The sequence below is a fragment of the Nicotiana sylvestris genome, chromosome 4, assembly GCF_000393655.2.
Source record: "Nicotiana sylvestris chromosome 4, ASM39365v2, whole genome shotgun sequence".
NCBI lineage: Eukaryota > Viridiplantae > Streptophyta > Magnoliopsida > Solanales > Solanaceae > Nicotiana > Nicotiana sylvestris.
Window position 1 is genome coordinate 42578845 of NC_091060.1, and position 21408 is coordinate 42600252.

Genomic DNA, 21408 nt, shown 5'->3' on the forward strand with positions numbered 1-21408 from the left:
CAGTGTGGAAGGGCCAGCCCTCAAGTGTCCAAGTTCAGAGGGAACTCAAGGTCCCAAAGTAAGGCTCACAAGAGGGGGGCAGAACTTAGGAACTAAGAGGGAGTGCAAGTGTGAAAGTATCATTCTGAAAGGGGAAAGGGAAAAACGGAATAACTTAAAATCAGTACTCATAAGGGTGTAGGGGAATGGGGGAATTTGCAAGAGCAAAAGAAAAGCAAACTGATGGGCACACCCAGCAATGGGAGATGCTGGAACACCCTCCAGCCTGTTTGCTTAGAGGTTAAGACCCCATTGGTTCAAACTTAATTCACGGGCAACAACTCACATTGCCATGCTTTAAGTTACAACTCTCAAACACATAGGGGTAATGGGGATAGGGAGCAAGGATTCACAGCAGAAATAATAAAGTAGACATGGATATAAAAGCTGTAAATGAACACATTGTGATGATGCTGAAGTTTAAATTAGAACATACTTGTTTCAAAGAAACAAATAGAGAAAATGTAGTAGTCTTGTAAAAGCCACAGTGCAGACAAGAAGAGAGAATACTATTATGTGTAAGTAAGAGTTCAGAAGGATTGTGAATGTGTCTTATTGTTTGTGAAGAGGGTCGTGCCTTTTATATTGTAAAATCAAGCAGAAATAAGGTAAGAAAATAGTTGAGGAACTGATTGTCAATAAATTACACAAGACTCATTTTAATTAAGGGATTCAGATTCAAAACGGGTAAAAACAATTTAAGGAAAGAAATTGAATAAACACTTTGTGCAAAGCATGCAATTAAGGGCAAGTATATAAAAGGTTATTTAAGGACAAGGTTTTGAAATACACGGTTTGTGCAAATAAGGTAAGCAAATCAATTAACAAGCAGTAAATCAAAAGGGTCTGAGATTTTGCATGAATGAACCGAGTCAGAAAATATAAAGAAGGGTTTTAACTTAGGCCGAGTCACAGATAAAATCAGCAAACAATGGAAAGAAATCAATCAAGCCATATTCAGAAGGAAGTTTGAACTAATTGCAAATTTGAAAACCATTTTAGAGGGAAATCATCATATATAAGGAGCATACGATCATGTTAAGCATGAAAAAGACTGTGGTGTCCTTGTAAAATCAGTAGAAGATCCAATGCAGAGGAGTTTAGCAAGGCTGGAATCATATGAGGAACAAATGTTTTGAAACTCATTTAAGAGATTCAAAATAGGTTCAGAGGTCTCAGAAAGAACTGAAACCTCTACCATGTTCCTCTTAGCAACTGAAACTCGTGAGAAACATGATAGAAAAGTAACATGCAGAGTATAGCGGAAGAATTCAAAGAAAATAGAGTAGAAGAAGCTAACACGAAACGTAATGGAAAACACTGATAAGATCAGTAGCAGAAACATGCTGAGAAGTTTTTAGAAGAAACTTAAACAGAACTTAGTAGAAGGAAAATAGTAAAACACTTAAAAACACAGTAGAAAAAAAATAGTAGGAGAAACATATCAGAACATAGTGGAAGAAAGTACCAGAACACAGCAGAAAAGCATACGAGAACATAGTATAGGAAAATACAGTAGGAGATGCATACAAGAACAGGATGTAGAAAACACAGTAGAAGAAGCATACAAGAACGTGGTAGAAGAAAAAAAATAAGAACATAGTAGAGGCAGATGCACACAAAAGAAAAAAGAAAGAAAGTCAGAGAAACACTTTAACATTTTCCAGAAAACCCTAGATCGGAAAAGAAATGGTTCTGAAAGTAATTTTGAAAGAAAATCCAGAGAAATCGTTTGAAACTTAGGGAAAGCATAGATAAACAACAGATCTAAAAGAATCAGAGAAAACCTCGAAGGGTTAGGGTTTCAGAGGAACCCCAGTAGTGAGAAAGGCTTTGAAGAGTCACTAATCTAAGTCGGAGAGGTCAAAATCAGGCTCGAACAACCATGGTACGCCGGAATAAGGCCGGAGATGGTCGTGGAACCTCGAATCGACAGAGGTCTGGGTACAATCCTTCAAGGTCAGGCCTTGAATTTTCAGAAATCAGACACGTGTGAGTCATAGGTGGCCGGTGTAGGACTCTCATAGCCTTGGAAGCCATAGATTCCGGTGGCTTTCAGGGCGGAGATGGTATGAGGCGGCTAGGGTTTGAGAAGGTTCGAGAGTGTTTGAGAGAGTGGAGGGTTCAGAGGCGGCTGGTAGGTGGAAATGATTAGGGTTGAGGGTGTTGGTGAATTAAAAAAGGTAAGGTTGAAATTAAAAGGGGGACCGGGCGGGTCATTCAAACGGGCTGTGGATCGGATAATTTTAGGAATTGGGCTGGGGTTCAATTGGGTTTAATTGGGGTAGAATTTGGGCTACAATTGAAATAAAATATGGCTAGATTTTAAATAGCCATTTTTTCCAATTTATTTTATAAAAAAATACAAATTAAATTCTGTAAATAAATTGAAAGTACTAAAATAATTTATAACATATAATTATCAATTAAAACATGCTGGACTTAATTTTTACAAATACAAATGCAATCAAATCATAAATGAGGCTAATATTGCAATTACATGCAGTTGAGCTTTAAAAATACTAAATAAATTTGTAAAAGCATGCAAAAATTATCTGAGCTGTAGTTTAGCATAAATATGAGAATTCAACAAGTGAATCACCAAAAATGATAATTTTGGACATTTATTGGATTTTTCTTGGTAAAATAAGGCAATAGAATTAATTTTAAAAGTGAATTGATTTTAAAAGCCTTTAAAATTAAGGAAAAATTATAAAAATATTTGTAAATACGTATATGCATACATATGCTATTTTGAAAGTATTTTGCATATAAAAATATATAGGAAAAAATTGGGTATCAACAATACCACAAAAGAAGAACCAACCTTCGACATTTTGGAATCAGGGACTTAGTCCTACAAAAAGTCACCCTCAATACTTGAGACCCAAATGAAGGGAAATTAGGCCCGAGTTGAAAGGACCGTACCGAGTCCTTGGAGTTGTCAGTAAAGAATCTTACAAACTTAGCATAATGGAAGGTCAACAACTGCCAAACAATTGGAACATATCATTGCTCAAACGATACTACTGCTAAGGTACGACTTTATCCTTTTTGTCCATTTGAGTTTATACAGATTTTGGACTGAAGGAATAGGATCTCGAAGGCATCATTTTTACATGAAGGTCTTAGGTTTTAAAGCATGCATTGCACTCTTTTTCCCTTAGATTGGATTTTGTCCCAAATGGGTTTTGCCGGCAAGGTTTTTAACGAGGCAACAATTATATGTTACCTAAGGAGAACTCAACAGTATCCCAAGCTTCTTTTTAATCAACCTCGAATACTGGGGGCCATCACCCTCGGAGGCTTCTTCATCGGCTCTATCTTCGGGAGTCTCCTCTCCCCCAGGAACATCTTCTTCACCTTCCTCATCCCTAGAGCTACTCACTACATCTTCATCATCGGAGGAGACAAGAAACCTAGCATCGGTTTCCCGCGCCTTTGCCTCGGTTATCTCCTCGGCAAGGTTGAACACTCGGGTATGGATTTCTTCGAGAGTCTCCCTCCGGGCTTGGCACTTTGCCAATTCATTGCTCCGTTTTCCCAGGTCGGAGGCCTCCCTCAACTCAGCTTGAATGGCTGCAGCTTCCCTTAAGTATATGGCAATGGATTTATCAGCCGCATACTCTATCTTCTCAGCTTCAGCCTTAGCCTACACAGCTTCGGCCCGAGCTCTTGCTAGCTCAGTCTCTAACTCCTCGATTTTCCTGGACTGAGCCAAACCCTTCGCTTTAATACCTCGAGCTGAGTTTCAGCCGAGGCCAGTTGGGCTGTAGCAGCTTCCTTATTGGCAGCAAGTTGATCCATGTTTCTCTTTAACTGATGGCAATCAGCTCGAACTAGATCCACCTCGCCCCGGAGCTGCCCAATCATCTCTAGCTTTTGCTGAAGTTGAGATATCAAAGTGCTAGCCTCCGAAGTAGGTCCAAGAATACCTTACTCTATTAAAATCACAATTACCTGCTCATCTAGATCGGACTCGCTTTTCTATGCTTTGACCAATGCGGTTCGGAGATCCTTAAGCTCATATTCCTTTTGACTATAGAGGATCCTCAGGGCCTTCTCTTCGCCTAAAACTTTCTTGAACTCGGCCTCACATTAGCTCAGCTCAGCTCTAAACTTCATGAGGTCCTCTAAGTGGAATGGAGACATATCAGTCAAAAGAAAAGAAAGAAAGAAAAAAAATTACAATAATGAAAGCAAGTACTTACCTGGGAGAGGATATGTTGAGCCTAGTTGAAGATGGTCGATGCATCATTAAGGTCATTGGCATCCTCAATCCCAGCGTAGCAACCCTGAAAGGGGTCATCCTCAATGACTTTCCTTGGATCGGGCATACGCAGAGCATTGGCTTCTTTGATTGCCCCTTCAGAATAAGTTGGCAAAGAAAGGGAGTGACCTGTTGTCGCGACCCCAAACTCTTCACTCGGGGCGTTCTCTTTAGCTTCGGGGGTCTCAGCATCTACCCCCTCCGGCATAGTTGTTGAAGGTGGAGGGACAATCTCAACCTTTGGGGACACGAGGCCTTGCCCGCATCCTTCTTTAGGGGTCCCTCACCGAAGGATGAGGACTCCGGTTCAGAGGGCTTGGCGGCCTCAATTGGTTTCTTGGTTCGAGGCACCAACGCCGACTCTTCACCATCCTTTTCTTCATTATCCAAGGAGTCATGGGCCCAGTCCGCACCCGCTTAAGCAAATCTTCTTCGCAGCCTTCGAGTAGGAGTTTTCCTGTCTTGAGGGTCTTCAGGCTTCGAAACCCTTTTTCTTTTATTGTCCTTCTCAAACTTCGGGATTGAAGACTTGTTCCCTTCCCCGGGCGGGTCCGGCCTCATCTCGGACGCATCTCCGAGACCTGCACAAGTAAGCGTGAATGAGTTGACACCGCTAACATATGATAAGTATTTGAAAATTGGGAAAGGCACTTACTATGGTTCTTGGCCTCTCACTGGCCCTTTGATAATTCACGCCACTTGCGCACATCATAGGAAGAGGTGGCAGCTAACTTTCAAACCCAATCCTCGAGGTCGGGCACCGCTTGGGGCACCCAAGCATTGGCTACCAGAAGAAGGATAAAAGCGTTATGAAATATGAAAACAGAATATGAATAGATATTGGGAATACGAACACCACTTACGGTTAAAGTTCCACCACTCCGAGAACGGCATTTTATCCTCGGGGATGACGTCCAAAGTTCTTACTCTAACAAACCAGCTCATCCAACCCCGATCTTTGGTTTCATCAGTACTGGCAAAGAAGGCTTTCGTTGTTCGACGATGTAGCTTGATGAGCCCTCGAAATAACTGGGGACGATACAATCGAATCAGGTGGCTAAAGGTGAATTCCAACCCCTCGGCCTTCTCGGAAAAATACCACAGCATGACCACGATACGCCAAAAAGAGGGGTGAATCTGACCGAGGGTAACTTCGTATATTTTACAGAAGCCGATCACCACCGAATTGAGGGGACCCAGTGTGAAGGGGTAAGTGTAAACACTTAAAAACCCCTTCACATAGGTAGTAATGTTTTCATCGGGGCTTGGGATCTGAACCTCGACCTCATCTCCCCAGCCATAGTCCTTCTTTACATCCTTGATAAGCTTCTTCGTTATCAAGCTAATATATCGAGATGCGTGCTCGCATCGGCCTGAGACGTCGGAATGATTCTCAATACTAAAGTCCTTCTTAATAATACAAGGACCGAGGGTGATTTCCTCAAGTATTGGTGGCACCACCGGTTTGGCCGACCGAGAGGTAGAAGAAGACAATGCCTTATCCTTTTTAGGTACCGTTTTGGAAGTTTTAGCCATGGTTGTAAGATAAAGAATATGGGTTGCGCAGGGATGTGGTGTTTCTTACAAGAGTTTGGTATTTTCCGGCACTTGAAGAGGAGGTGGAAACGGGTAATTAGAGAAAGATATGAGGATGGTAAAGATGTAAAGAAAGAATAAAGTTCTTTACTCAGAGGAATTGCCCCTTATTTATAGATGGGCAATGACGATTCAGCGGTGCTAGTGGCCGACCAATACTTGAGTGCCTTTAATATTTTAGGAAAATGGACCGACGAGATGTTTCGGTCACTTCAAACGCTTGCATCATGGAAACAACGTCATCATAAGAGGTTCGAGAAAATTGGGGTTCAAATCGTTTCTTATCATCTTACTCTAATAAAAACGGGGACTATCTGTATACGGTCGAAATCGTATGCCTCCGACTTAAAGGTTCGAGGGCCTGTCTGAGTCCGAGTCCGGGGCTATCTAGTTCGAGCTCGAAGGACCAGGCCCGAGTTCGAAGGCGAAGCGCGATGCATATCGAGGTCTAGTGTGTTCGACCCTGAAATAGTACGGTTGTGGATTTGTACCAGAACGAGTTGGATTCCTGCCACGTCCCCAAAGTCGTGGCTTAAATCCCGAAATATGATTGTACTATTCCGTACTAGGCGGTTAGACAGTTGTACCTAGAATATTCCTTACTGTAAATAGAAATATTCCTTATTTAGGGCTCATCTATTATATAAAGGGACCCCAATCATTTGTAAGACATCTTATCATCACTAAAAAAAGAATGTACGCTTTACCTTTTTCGTACTGTTCATTAGCATTGTCCTTTAGCTCCATTGTTCTTGCTTTATTTTTATTACTTAATTGTTCTTACTACCCCGAGCTACCTCGAGGTCACTGCTGCTAAGTAACATTGGTTTGATTTATTTCTATCTTTCGTTTCTACTTCATATTTCTTGATTATTAATTGGTATTGAACTAAATTATATATCTTTAAAATCACTAATCAAATTTAATTGTTACTCGTATTTTCGAGGTAAACACAGCTAAAGGCAATGATATTGGTGTTCGAGATATTAGCACACTTCACTAGCACCGGAAAGCTCAGACGATATAATATTAGTTGATTGCATAAAGAGCAGATATTTGGGACTAGGATTTAAAGTGTGTGGGATGTAAACAACAAAACCCTAATTTTTGTTATTTTATTTGGATGCAGAATTGTGAAGATGCATCTTTTTTTTCTTTTGTTTAGCTAGAGGAGCTTTTGTTTATGAAAAAGGAAAAGTGTAATTCTGATTTTGCAAGGAAACCAGTAGGCTCCTTTGTTTAGAGCTTTGTCATTCTATTTTATAATTAGTTTGTGCTTTTTTTTTATAAAAAATAAAAAATAATTTAAAAAACGTGGTAAAAATGCAATAAAATGCGTTGCTTTACGGGGTCTCAAACCTGAGTGTTTTCTCACAGCCCTTACCACTGAACCCAAACGCCTTTTGTAACTGGGTTCAACGTCATATATTTTTATTGAAGCCGTGAATTTTTCTGTACAAATAGAGGGTTTAGGAAAAAGTTGCCCAAACCCGCACCCTGAAAAGTTGCCCGAACCCACACCTACTACTGTAGCTCCGCCCTTGATAAAGTGACACAACCCAGGGAAAACAACACCCCCAAATCTAGCTATTAAGGTGGGAGAGCCCAAAGCTATATAAACCCCACATCAGCACATTGCAATACCGATTTGAGCCTCAAGACTCATACCTTGTAATGAACCATAACATAAATAGCAAAAACACCAAATCAGAAGCACAAATGATAAGTCTGCCACCAATTTGAATCAAGAAATTCTGAATTTGTAACTTTCACACCCAACCAAAAGGAACTCTAGGTTGAAACATGCTAAGCCAAGAAAGCATCAAACATATGACATACAATGGCTATCAATAGGAGAAGAACAGACAAAATAAAAGAGTTTTCTCTGCTAAATTTCATATCATACTCATCACTGATATCATAGTTCGTAAAAAAGATGGATAATAGGGAGTAAAATCACACTTGTTTTCAAGCGCTTTCATCGGCAACATACACTCGAAGACTAAGCAGATTAAGAACAAAGCCCTTTGGACGGCTCTAAGAGCACGGGAAAACCCAAAGGCACTCACTATTTCAATGAACACTAAATAGAATTCACTAAGGAAAAATCACGGTCTCAAGCATCTATTTAACTGATTCTTGGGACATACAACTCAATTGATACTTAAAACATGTAATACTAATATTATATCCAGATATAACTCATCTAAGCTGCAAAATTATGGGCACGCTATGTTGAGGGCTGTTCCATTCATCCGCGGAACATCATCCATCAAACCAAAGGACTCATCGTAGCCATCAAAATCAAAGTCGAAATCAAAATCAGGCAAACCAGGAGGCAACTGGTCATCACCCTCGATCACACAAACCGGAGGGTCCTCAAAATCATCGATAACAAACTCATCCAAAATGCTGACTGAAATCATCAGCGCCAACTCAAGATCCAACTCAAGGTCCATAGTTTCACCAATTTGAGCCAAAGATAGAGTTTCCTCCATTAATGCCAACTCAGGAACTTCTTGTTCAAGAACATTAGCCTCCAAAGCAACATTGCTCGCCTTTTCATTATCATTATGTCCTGAAATTGGAGTAGAAGCAGAGGCAGAAGTTAAAGAGTCCAATTCAAGAACTGATGATGGCAAGGAGTGTGAAGTATGTGACGCCGAGCTTTCTGCAGAGTCCTCTGAGACACTAGCAACATTAGTATTGGTTTGATTTTGGTCATCAGAACTCTTCTCAGACACATTTGTGCTATTCTTAGTCATTCTCTCGAATTCAAGGCGTTTCAATTCGTAAGCTCGAGAAGCCTCCTTAGCAGTACTATAAGTACCCAACCAGACCCGTCTTCCTTTGAAGGGATCGCAAATTTCAGCAGCCCATTTGCCCCATTTTCGTTGACGAACACCTTTATATTTCGATAAACCCTGCCTTGGTTGAATCAGGGGTTTAGCTAAAGCTTTATTTTTTGGTTTTTTCTCTCCATTGTTGCTATCTTGAAAAGAACATTCTGTTTCAGAAGTTTTGGGGGTACTAAAAGAGTTGCCAATCTGCAACTTAATCTCCCGAACGAAATGCTTGGATTTGGGATAATTGATCCCCTCATCATCAGAGGAATCAGTAGCATCAGGATCATAACAAACAATCCTAATTTTCCTCATTTTTCTGTCTGTATCAGCTTTTTCCTTCATATTTCTTTTCAGATTTTCAAGATCTGATGAAAATAGTCTCTCAGGCTCAAACATTCTGACTTGTTTCACTCCAAAATACCTCAATATTCGCCAAAAATTGGTCTTTTTTAAAAGGAAACTAAAAAAGTAAAGGAAAACACAGGGAAAAGGATGTAATACACAAAATTTGACGCAAAAATTGGGCAAAATTACGTTGTGTATCAAGTAAGAGGCGGTCTCAAGAGAAAAATAAGATGTAAAAACTGCTTTATGTGAAATCCCCCAAAACACACTTCTCCAAACCAATTCCTGTAAAATAGAAAAAATGAACAAACCCCCACATCAGATCAGCTTCCAGAAAAAACAACCAAAAACACTAAAATTGAAACACGTGTAAATGAACAATAGCTAAAACTTCTAGTGATTTAAGGTAAGTAAGAAAAAAGTACCTTTTGGGCCTCAAACCCATGGAAATAATTGGTGAAAATTGCAAACAGAGAACAAAGAAGAGTGAGGAAACTGAAAAGCAGAGGTACAATGGAGCCCCAAATTCAATCACAGACAGAGCAGACCTTGCCGACATAAATCTCTCCAAAACCCACTTATTTTCTTTGGGTCTTGTTCGCCAAAAAAGCGAGGAAAAGGGAGAAACTGTAGATAAGATATTCCTATTTATAGATACCAATAAAATAGAGTAGAAAGGAACAGGATTAGGAATCTATGGCCAAGATTTCCTTTTCCAGTATCTGACAAAAAGATCTGTTTAGTTTTTATAATCAGATATTAAATCACACTGATATAAAGAATTAGTAAAAAGCTCGATTATTAGTGTAAAACTATGATTGGGTCATGAGTGGCTGCGTTTTTCTGGTTTTCTTTTCAGACAACATTTGACAGACGCCAATCGCAATATATAAAAATGGAAAAAGAGGGAGAGAAGAAAGGACATCATATGTAACGTCGAAAATCTAAGCCCATGCTTAATTAATTCTTTATACTCTGTATTAAATGAATTGTATTTATGTATATGTGTATTTGTATGTATATATGTATATGCCTTGTTTGATTTCTGTCTTTTTCTCTCTTCTGCGCACCATTTCTCTCTACACAATCTAAGTTTTTCCACTAAGAAAAATTTACCCACATGGTGAATTAATATATTAATCATGATTAAGTATAAAAATATAGCAAGCAAAAGACATTTGTTATGCATTTATGGATTTAGTGAAGACATGAGTGCTGAGTATTTTCAAATTTTACTCGTCCAGAAAACATGTTCCTATTTCCTAGACTTAGAGTAACATATGGAATTGACAGATTGTTAGATTTGAGATGATTTTGTTTTTCGATACTTTTTGAGATGATATTGTGTACCCCTAAATCAGATAACAATTAAATTTGTACGCAATTTTAAGAATACGTGGTTTGATTCAACACAAATAATCAAGAATATTAGATAAACAAGTTAAAGATGAAATAAACGATCAAACCAGCTTTAATGTTATGATCGAGCCCGAACTTAGATTAAACAGTGACCTCGTCCTCGATTAGACCCTCGGTTCGATCCCAGTTGTGAATAAAGAACAAAACAATTAAATAATAACTTTAGCAATAACTAAAAGGTAGAAAAGTTGATTTGTATTGCTTTGATTTGCGTGTTACAAAAAGAAAAACTTCCTCTTCATATAGTCAGGGTGGGCATATTTCGGTCGGAACCGAATAAACCGACCGAATAGAATTTTTTTTTTATTTCGGTTTTTGTTCGGTCGGTTTCGGTTTAAACTTTTAAAATTTTGGTTTTTCGGTTCGGTTTTCGGTTATTAAGTTTTTTAGTTCAGTTAACCGAAAAACCGAATTATTAACATATACGTTCTTTAAGTTATACATAAGCTAAGCCCATAGGTAATAAATTAATACTATTAGGTTCAATCTATCAAAGACTCAACCCAATTAAGTAAGTCCATCAACTTTCCAATCTTAAAGACTTTCAGTCTATTAAAACTTCCATAGCATATGTGATAGATACCGAGAGAATTTCACACAGAGTTGTAATTTACACTATGTTTGAATTTTATGATCCATAAAGTGTGCAAAGTTAGTCTATTTTTTTTCCTATAAACACAATATTTCCAACAATTTCGAAGTTTTGGGAAAAATCAACAAATTCGCCGGTCTTATTATTACATAGAGGGAGTCTAATATGATAATGTTCAACCGAAAACCGAACTGAAATTAGAATAACTGAACTGAACCGAACTTATTTCAGTTCGGTTTCGGTTACTACTTTTACAAAACCGAAAACCGAATAACCGAACCGAATTTTTTCAAACCGAACCGAACCGACCGAATGCCCACCCCTACATATAGTAGGAGAGTTTCATCCCTAGTATAAGTCTAAAAAGGTAAAAAATTTCATTTCTCGTTAATTACTGATCCATAACCGACATCGAGCGAGATCCGTGCCATGATATCAGGTTAGGTGCGGATATCACGACCCTCTATCCATCGTGTGTAACCGTTTATAGTATTTTTTGAGGTCTTAGAACTCGTACTGGGCCTGGGGCGTGTCGTTTTATCATACCCGATGAGGAGCACATCATTTACCTTTCATGGATCTCGATACGAAGGGCTCCCAACCTCGATTTCAATCTCGTGCGTCCCTGCCCTTCTTCTGTTTTCTTCACCCGAAAATCGGGTATGCATTATCCCTGATTTTATGCATATACAGATAGTCCCCTCGTTTTCTAGAGAGTCGGTTTACCGAAACGATAGGAAACAATAGATGAACCCCGGCTCCTTCCCTCGTACGTTACAACTGAGATGACGGGTAAATCGAAATGTCCCATCAGTCGCTTCGTTCCGACTTCAGACACGTGTCAGATACCGGCTGGCTGCCTTCGAATGTGAAACATCACGCATTGATTGTTTTTCCCTATAAATGCTTCGACTTTTTCACTTCTTCCATTTTTCGGTTCTAGATTTTACCTTCGAACTCTCTAATGGCTCTCTACCTTCTCCAAATCTTCTTACATTGCTCTTTTAACCTTCATATCTTCGTCTGCAGTCCTCACACGTTTTCTTTGAACCTTCAACCTAGACTTTCGTACCTTCATACCATCTTCAAATCTTCACATTTTTCTTCAAACCTTCATATTCTTCTTGAAATCTTCATATTTCCCAGATTACAATGGCAAAAACCTCCAACTCAATGCCTCAGCAGGACGCTCCTTCATCTTCCCACCCGTCCACAGATGCCGAGGTTGTAAGCACGTGATTTTTGCCCTATTTGAGAATTACTCCCAAGAAATTCAAAAATAAAATGATTTTTCTTTGGTGTGCAATTTTGTGATATTTTGAAGAATTATTTGTATTTGTCTGTTCGTGTTTATTCGCTAAATTAATAAAAAAAATACAAAAATATGTCGCATTTTGCATGTAGTATTTAATTCTACAATTGTTAGTAATTAAATTTGTTTTACAAAAATTAAAAATTACAAAAATAGGCATCGTTTGCATTTTTAGCATTTAATGTCCAAATATACAATTTTATGCTTAATTAATACTTAATTGTGCGTTAATTGTTATTGGGAATTAATTTGCGCTTTTATAACTTAATTTAGTTCTTAATAATAGTTTAAGTATTTTTATAATTTAGTTTTAGAAAAATAAAAGAAGAAAAGAGAGCGAAAATATAAAGAAAGTCGGAATTGGGCCTTTTCTTCGATTTCAAGCCATAGGCCCAAAAAATGGCCCAACCTTCCCTACGACCCAGTCCATTTCGAACTGGGTCGACCCAGTCCATAACCCAACACCCCTTTTATTTTACAAACAAAATAAAAAAAAAAAAATTAAGAAAACCCTAAGAAATGCCTAAAGCATCCGCACCCCCCCTATTCTCTTTCTTCTTCCTCAAAACTTCAAGCTCCAATGGCTGCCATAGCCAACCATGGCTACTCACCTTCACACCACGAACACCCCCTCACGTCGTCACACTCACACACACATACACAAACAAACGACGCAACAGTCCATCGCCCCAACGTTGTTTCTCCATTGAAGCTCAAGCTCGACCATGGACTACCCGTTGCTTCTCCTTCAGCATCCTCTTAGTTGCTGCCTCACTTCGTCTTCTTCAACTCGAATAGCCATAGCCACTGCTTCGTCGTCCTCCACACCGTAGCCGCTGCTCCTCCACACCGTCGACACTGTTCCTCCTCCTAGCTCCATAAACTCAGTCACGTCCAAACAACCCCGTCGCGGCCAGCTGCTCCTGTTCTGCGAGCTTCATTTTCTTCGTGCTGCTGCCATGGTTGTCGCTGCTATTGCTTCAACTTTCTTCTACTGCTGCTCGCGTTTCATGGCTGCTGTCGCGACTGCGTCTTCTCTTCGTCGCCGCGGCTATCGCCACTAATTCCTCCGTCGAGCTGCTGTTGTTTCTACCTTCATCAAGGTTCGTTGATGCTGTTTCTCCTCCTTCTACTAAGCAGCTGCTCCCAGACCACACGACTCTATGTGCACGTCGAACAGTTGAAAACAAACCACGCTGCTGCATCGACTATTGCTTCACTTCGGCGTCAACGCCAGTCGAGTTCGCGCACATGGATGAGTTTTGGTCGATGTCGTCGATCACTGTTCGAGTTCGTTGTTGGTTGGTCACTTGTTCGTTCGTTTCAATCCGGTTAGTAGTTTTTGAATTTTATTTTTGTCCGTTATTTTGTTTTGATAGTTTTCGGATCTAAAATCAACAAATGTTTGTTTTGTTTATCGTTTGAATTAATTTTTAGTTCATGTTTATGTGTTGTTTGTTAAATTAATTTTCAGATTTCAAAATAGAAGTTTAATTAGTTGTTTTCATGTTTATTTCATGTTTGTATTATTGTTTAAGTAAGTATTTGTTAGTTTGATGTTTGTTAGATTCAAATTGAAATTTAATCAACTATTTCTTCAATTTATTTCATGTGTTTATGTATTGTTAGAAATTGTTAATATTGTTAAGTTCAAGTTTAAGTCCATAATTGTTTCTTCGTCGATCTTGTTATTTGTTTAAAGAATTTAGTTGTATTAAAGGAATATATTGTTTTAATCGTTTAATCCGTCATGTTTGTTGTCTTAAAATAGATTCATTCATGTTCATACTTTGTTTGGATGATCTTGAATCCGAATTTTGTATAGTTTGATTTCTTGTTTACCATTTATGATTATTGCTTGAATTGTTCTCATAATCTTGTTTAAAGTTTAATATAAGAATTGTTTGTTGTAATGTTGTTAGAGTTGATTTTAAGTTCAATATGATTGAATTTAGAAATCTTCATACTTTGTTTGTTGTTGTTGTTGAATCCGAAAATAGGATTGTTTGTTGCTAAAATATTGTTCAATCAAATTTTAGTTATTCTTGGTTGTTCAATTTGTGTTCATATGATTTGTTGTTGAAATGTTGTTAAAATCATGTTCATGTGATATTGTTGTTATGATGTTCATCCATGTTCATATTGTTGTTTGAACATTGTTAGAAATTGATCATATTGTCTATATTTTGGTTAAGTTTGATTAATTGATGTGTTATAGCTGATGGGTAGTTTGGTAAATTTGTAATACGTTCAGGGGTAGTTTGGTAATTTCAGTAGGATCGGAAGGGGTAGTTTAGGAATTGTACATTTTGAAATTGTTTATTTGAAGCATGGGGGACAAAATGAAATGGGGTGGGTTGTGATATGATTATTTAATATAAAGGGGGGACAAGATTTAAATTAAAGGGGAATCTTGTATTATTTTAAATAAAGCATGGGGGACAAAATATAATGGGGTGGTGTGATATATTTATTTAATGTAATGGGGATGAGTGGGAAGATAATGGGTTTGGTAGAGAAAGGGATTGATTTTAATTGATTTATGGGATGGGATATATATATGTGAAGTCTTGAACACAAGAGGGGAGAAGAAATACACAAAAAAAAAAACGGGAGAGAGAAACAAATCTGAAAATAAGAGAGAGAAAAGGGCTGAACATTTAAGAGATAGAAAATTCCGAAAAATATTTAAGCTTTCAAATATAAAAAAAACTAAAAAAAATATTCTGTTTTCTTTTGTTGTTTGAAATCAGAATTAATTGTTGTTTCATAAAAGCTGGAAGCTTTTGTTTTTTTTTGGATTACTACTCCACCGGTCTGTTACTGGGTTGTTACTGTTGCTGGGCTATTGTTGCTGTGTTGTACTGATTTTACTGCTGTTGCTGATTCTCATATTCATTTTCTTTTGCTTCCAATATCAGGTACACAACTGACACGCTGGTTATTGTAATCCGAAATATGAAGCATGAATACATATGAAGAATGAAATTTTGAAGTTTTAATTTCGTTTTTCTTTATTCATTTTGTTGATTGTATTTAAGCTATTTCATGTATTACTAAATAATAATTGGAATAAGAAAAAATAACATAAGTTAGTCTTTAATGAATCAGTTCGGCAAAACAGGTTAATTCACTAGTTATGAAGGCTTCAAGATTATAGGTTGATCATGAACAAGTAGCTAAATTTAGCTAAGACACGAATTTAAATTAAACATCGTAAATTAGGCATTAAGGCATGACTTGAGCTTAAGCAAGATTAAGAGAACGTTTAAGTCTAATAAACTTTCTAATAAGCTTTAGTAATTATGGTTAAATCTAGTTTCAAATGATTGTGAATAATTAATCTCAATAATTTTTTTTTAAAAAATAACAATGCTGAGTTTTAATCTAGCTATATTTGTTTATTTTGAATATTAGTTGTTGAATTTTTATTTTATTTATAATTTCGAAATTAAGAGTGAAATTCTTTTTTCATCAATATTTGTATTAATCAAGCAATTAGCATGTCATGTCTTCTTAAATAATAAAAGCTAGTAATAAATTAGAATTTTCTTTCTTTATTTTAGAGACTCATTTTTATTGAAAAATGTAGTCGTTTTAAGATTTGTCCAAATAAATGAGATGAGTCTCGCTTAATGAAATGTATAGATTGCGGGGCCCTCAATAAATGTACATTTAATCGCTTAGAATTAGGGAGGAGCCGTTTTAGCAAATTTCACGGCCCTACCCAAAATAATGATACGCTAGACTCTTTAGGCGCGATTTAATTAATTTTACCTTTTTAAACTCGGATGCGCATTTCATGCAACCCAAATCTAAATCCTAAAACATTGAATAAAAATGTGTTCCGGATTGCGGGTGCATTTCATGTGACGTAATCCAAAGACATGTTTTAAAACGATGTTCACAATTTTTTTTTAAAAATAATAATAATAATAATAAAGTGGTAAAGAGTTAAAATTGGCACATCGGTTCATAATTGTATTAAAATCAGATAAATAAGCCAAATATGACAGTTGAGCGACCGTGCTAGAACCACGGAACTCGGGAATGCCTAACACCTTCTCCCGGGTTAACAGAATTCCTTATCCGGATTTCTGGTACGCTGACTGTAATATGGAGTCATTCTTTTCCTCGATTCAGGGATTAAAATTGGTGACTTGGGACACCCTAAATCTCCCAAGTGGCGACTCTGAAATAAATAAACCAATCCCGTTTCGATTGTCCTTTAATTGGAAAAACTCCCTTGCACCCTCGCGGGGGCGGAAAAAGGAGGTGCGACAGCTCTGGCGACTCTGCTGGGGGGGACTAGCCCAGAACCAGTGGTTCAGGGTTAGAAATTCGAGCTCATATAAATTGTTATATTTGGTTTTATCTGATTTTTACATGTTTGAGCCTAATGTGCTAAATGCTGCTTTTACCGCTTTGATATTACGTGAACTGTGTATAAACTGTGCCGAAACCCATCTCCTCTCTCAGTCTTCTAAATCATGAAGAAGGGTGTACTTCGTACGACTTCTTTTCTGTATAGTGTCAAATCCCAATTTAGAACGAGGTTCGGACAAGTTGCTAAGCCGGTGAAGCTTCTGTATTCCCGGTACGCTACCCCCCTCGGCTCGAGCTGTCCGCTCGGGTAAGCCAGGTCTAGAACAAACACCCAGGTTCTGAACCTAGTATAACAAAGCCACATGCCGGATCCCTAGTAGGAACGTTTGTTTGCATCACGTGCATCTGACTTTGGAGGCTCAACACAGGGGTTGGGTCTGTCTAGGACAGGTGCACCAAAAATGAAAATGACCATCCTGATGCATCTTACTTGTTACTACTTGCGCATTAATTTGATTCAGACTTGTGTGTTGACTGACTTGTGAATATCAGGAATAATATTTTGAAATTGAAAAAAAAGAAATAGTGGTTAGGGAATTGATTGTTTATTTTGAAAAGAAAACAAATGCCCAAATACTGTCAAAACTCTGCCGAAATTTTGAGAAAATGAAAAAAAAATGTCTTATTAGTTTGTTTTATTAAAAGCTAAGAAAAGAAAAAAAAAGAGTCGTTGTTCTGTTGTGTTTTTCAAAAAAAAAATAGAAAAAATATATAGTTTGTCTTGCCATGAAAATGAAAATGAAAAGAGTCTTATTTTCAAAATGGGTTTTTTTTATTATTTATTTGCTTATGAAAATGCAAAAAATAAAAAAAAAAATAAAAAAAAGTCTTTCATTATTTGTCGCAAATATATATATAAATCTGAAAAGTTTTTTTATTTCCAAAAGATATATATATCTTTATTTGTTGCAAAGAGTATTTGTCTTGCCAAGAAAATTCAAAGTAAAATTCCAAAAAAGATATGTCTTGCAAAAAATAATATAAATATCTTTATTTTCCATTGTTGATAAAACAAAAATAATAAAAATGTTTTTTTTAAAAAAAAAAAATCCGAAAATATTTTGATACTTCTTTCAAAATTGAAAAGAAAATTCAAAATTCAAAAAATATTTTTTAGAAACATTTCTTTTATCAAAAGTAAAATTCCAAAAATATTTTTTTTTCTTTAGAATAAGAAAAAAAAAACAAATGGAAATTCAAAAAAAAAAAACTTCCTTTTACTTTTGAAATTCTAAAAGTTCAAATCAAAAGAAAAGGAATTTTTACAAGTCTTTCTTTCAAAAAGAAATCAATCAAAAAAAAATATATATATATACTTCCTTTCTTCTTTTGAAGCAGTTCTTTCACAGTTCCAATTAAAAAAAAATAATATATTAGTTCATTTACTTATTCGCGAGGCCCGAACTACGCGGGTTTGATTCTCACCGGATGTGAGATACGTAGGCAACCCTCATCGGGTCCAACCCCCTTTTTTGCTAAAATAGTCAAAAACCAAAAAAATAAATAAAAAACGTGTCAAAATTTTTTATTTTGTCATAAATAAGTCTAGTGGTGTCCAACCTTCCCTTTTGCTAAAATAGCCAAAAAAAAAAAACATGTCAAAATTTTAATTTTGTCATAGAGAAGTCGGGTGACGCTGTTTTATGAAGACATAGCCGAATGTTCCCGAAAGGGACGCCGGGAGGCTGACTTTGCATAAACAACCACCTTTGGGTCATTTTTAAGATTTTGACCAGTTGACCCACACAGCCTTAAAAATCTTCGTCCCCGAGGCGTTGAAAGGCCGTGTTTGCAATATTGACTTTTCTAATTCGAAAAATGATAAAAAGAGTCATAAATAAGTCGGGTGATGCTGTTTTGTCAAAAATAGCCGAATGTTCCCGAGAGGGACGCCGGAAGGCTGACTTTGCATAAACAGCCACTTTTTTTGGGTCCTGTTTAGGATTTTGGTCTAAGTTGACCCACACAGCCCTATAAATCTTCGTCCCCGAGGCGCTGAAGGGCCGTGTTTGCAACATCAGGTTTTTAGTATAATTTGAAAAGAAAAAAAAAGAGTCAGCGGTCAGGTGAATACCGTTTGGATTTTTTTTTAGTCAAAATAACCCGAGCCAACTTCGGCCGCGTCTTGAACCGTTCTTGCCGAAATAACCTTAGAGTATCTGTCAGTTGTCGAAAGGTTATTTTCGTAAAAGAATGGACAAGTGTGTAAAGTGTCATAAAATAATCCTCCCCGGCCTCAAATTCATGTGAAAGTTGGAAGGGGCCACATTTGCAAAAATAACCGTTTGGTTGCATTTGTCAAACGGGGAAAGAAATTGGCCATTTGTAAATCTTTTAATTAGAATATGTGGGTTGTTTGATTTTCCACTTGTAGGTCATCTTCAAACCTTTGAAACTCAGTTTGTTTTAACATGAAAATTGAAAAAAAATGTTTAGCATTGTTTATCTTTTATTGGGTCCGAACTACGCTCGGTCTGATTCATGCGGGGTCATGATACGTAGGCAATCTCCATAAGATTCGACCACCACCAAAATAAAAAAAATATAAAAAAAATATAATAATAAATAAATAAAAGAGAGTGTGGAAGATTTTCAGGGGGCACAATTGTCTAACTGCTTAGGTACATTGTATCTCTGATACATGATTGTCTGTCCAATGCCCTAACACTAACGTGATGGCTTCCCTTTGATGTGTCCATATATAGAAAGTGGTTGGTTGTGGTAACTCCTCCCTGCAAAGCAAAATCAAAGGACAATGGCTCAGAACCGCAGAACCGAGTGGATCGGTACTGATGACCGACAACAATTGGTCGAACAGAACAACAGGTTGGTAGAAGAAGTGAAAATGCTGAGACAACATGTGGCAGACATGTATCAGGCATGGATAACGGGAAAAGCACCACCCCCTACACCGCCAAGCCTCTTGAACTCGGTCATTTCCCAAGCACCCAACACCATAATGGAAGATTCTCCATACTCTCCATCCCAACCCATTTATGGCAGCTTTCCCAACTATCCGAGTAGCTCCATCACTCTTCAATGTTTCTCCGCTCCCCAACACCACTTCTTTCCCCGTGACCTCAAAAGCCATACCTCACTTCCCAGGTACCCGACTCCACGAAATGCTTACCCACCCATACAAGCCTACCAAAAGCCATCTGGATCAGGTTTCCGGCCCTGTCAACATGCAAGAATGAAGAGGTTGCTGAAACGAGAAAAGGCTCTCACCCCTATCGGGGTATCTTATGCCTGTCTGTTTGAAAGGCTAAGGCATGCTGGCTCGATTGAACCACTCCCCGCATGTACTCCAAATCCACTTGCAAGGAGCTTTGATCCGGCAGCGCGATGCGCCTACCACTCCAATGTCATAGGGCACAACATTGAGAGCTGTCATAGTTGGAGAAGGGAAGTAGAGAAAATGATCCGAGAAGGGCGGGTTGTGATTAATAACAGTGACATGGAGCACTCGAACCCCCTCGAGAACTTGCCGACGGAGGTTGATGAGATTGAAGCTGGTAATGGTCTCGGCAGTATTGATGCAAAGCTCAGTGGCTAAAATGCCAATTTTGATAAAGTGGGAGGACGTTTTGTTCCTTGGTCAGCAAGAGAGAAGCTTGTGGTGGCTCATTTTGTTGTCATTTCTGTTGTTCGGATTATTAGGGTTATAAGTCGGATGTTGTCTTGTCCAGTTTGTTTTAGGATTTTGTTCTGGATTGTTTTGTTTGTTTTGTTATTTAAACCATTTCACCGGTAGTCTAATACAAAATCCGGTCTTTTATTATTTCCAGTCATCTTTTTGTTTAGTCCTTTTATCATTTTTGTTCAATGCCGATTCTAGGGACATGACATGCGCACCCAGTTTGGGCCTAGTCTTAAAAGTTAATCATAAAACCCTGAGAAGGTGATCAAAGCATTTAAAGGAAATAAGAATGGTTTGAGATTATTTGGAGCCCGAGTCATGTGGAACTGGGGCAAACACAAAGAAAACCGTTAAATAAAGATTCGCCTAAATTGGCATGAGGGTCGTTCATAATAAAAGAGAATGAGAGTGTCGCCCAACGGTGCTTTAGAAGTGACAAATGAACAAACATATGTTTAACATAATTGTCAAGCCCAGCACCGTCGGAAGAGACTATAAATCTATTGTTTGTTGTGTTGTTTGCATTTGGCATGTTTTGAAGACTGGAATGACGAAGGCATTTTGTTCTACTACCTAAACACTTTATCCTTCGTTACCCCTTTTTGAGCCTTACTTATTTTTCTTTCATACCCCTCGTTCGGAATCAGTAAAAACGACTAGAAAACGCGAGCATGGCATGAAAACATGAAAAAAAAAAAAAAAAAAAACAACAAAACGAAAAAAAAAAGAAAAGAAAAGAAAAATGGTAACAAAAAAAAAATGTCAAATGAAAAAAGAGGAATTGGGAACTACGTTTGACCTGATTCCTCAAAGAGGATACGTAGGCGCTTCACGGCTCGGTCATAGTTTTGAAAAAATATAAATCAATCAAGTAAAATATCCCCAAGCAAGAAACTGGGGCAAAAGTTGCGTTTGTGGTAAATAAATCTAGTTCCGAAAGTTGTAACTAATAACCCAGAATTA

The 21408-nt window shown here is 37.6% G+C and overlaps 1 protein-coding gene across 1 annotated transcript; it reads right to left on the reverse strand.

The window, feature by feature from the left end:
- Positions 1-7769: 7769 nt before the first annotated feature.
- On the reverse strand, positions 7770-9904 carry LOC104218477 (ethylene-responsive transcription factor ERF118-like). The gene is made up of 2 exons (XM_009768974.2): positions 9522-9904; positions 7770-9381 (listed from the first exon to the last, which is right to left on the reverse strand). Exon 2 carries the CDS (start codon positions 9145-9147, stop codon positions 8125-8127), a length of 1023 nt encoding a protein of 340 aa, XP_009767276.1. The 5' UTR covers positions 9148-9381; positions 9522-9904; the 3' UTR covers positions 7770-8124.
- Positions 9905-21408: the final 11504 nt, after the last annotated feature.

Excerpts from the sequence above, each read along its gene's own strand:
- LOC104218477 (XM_009768974.2), bottom strand. The coding sequence starts at position 9,147 with ATGTTTGAGCCTGAGAGACTATTTTCATCAGATCTTGAAAATCTGAAA.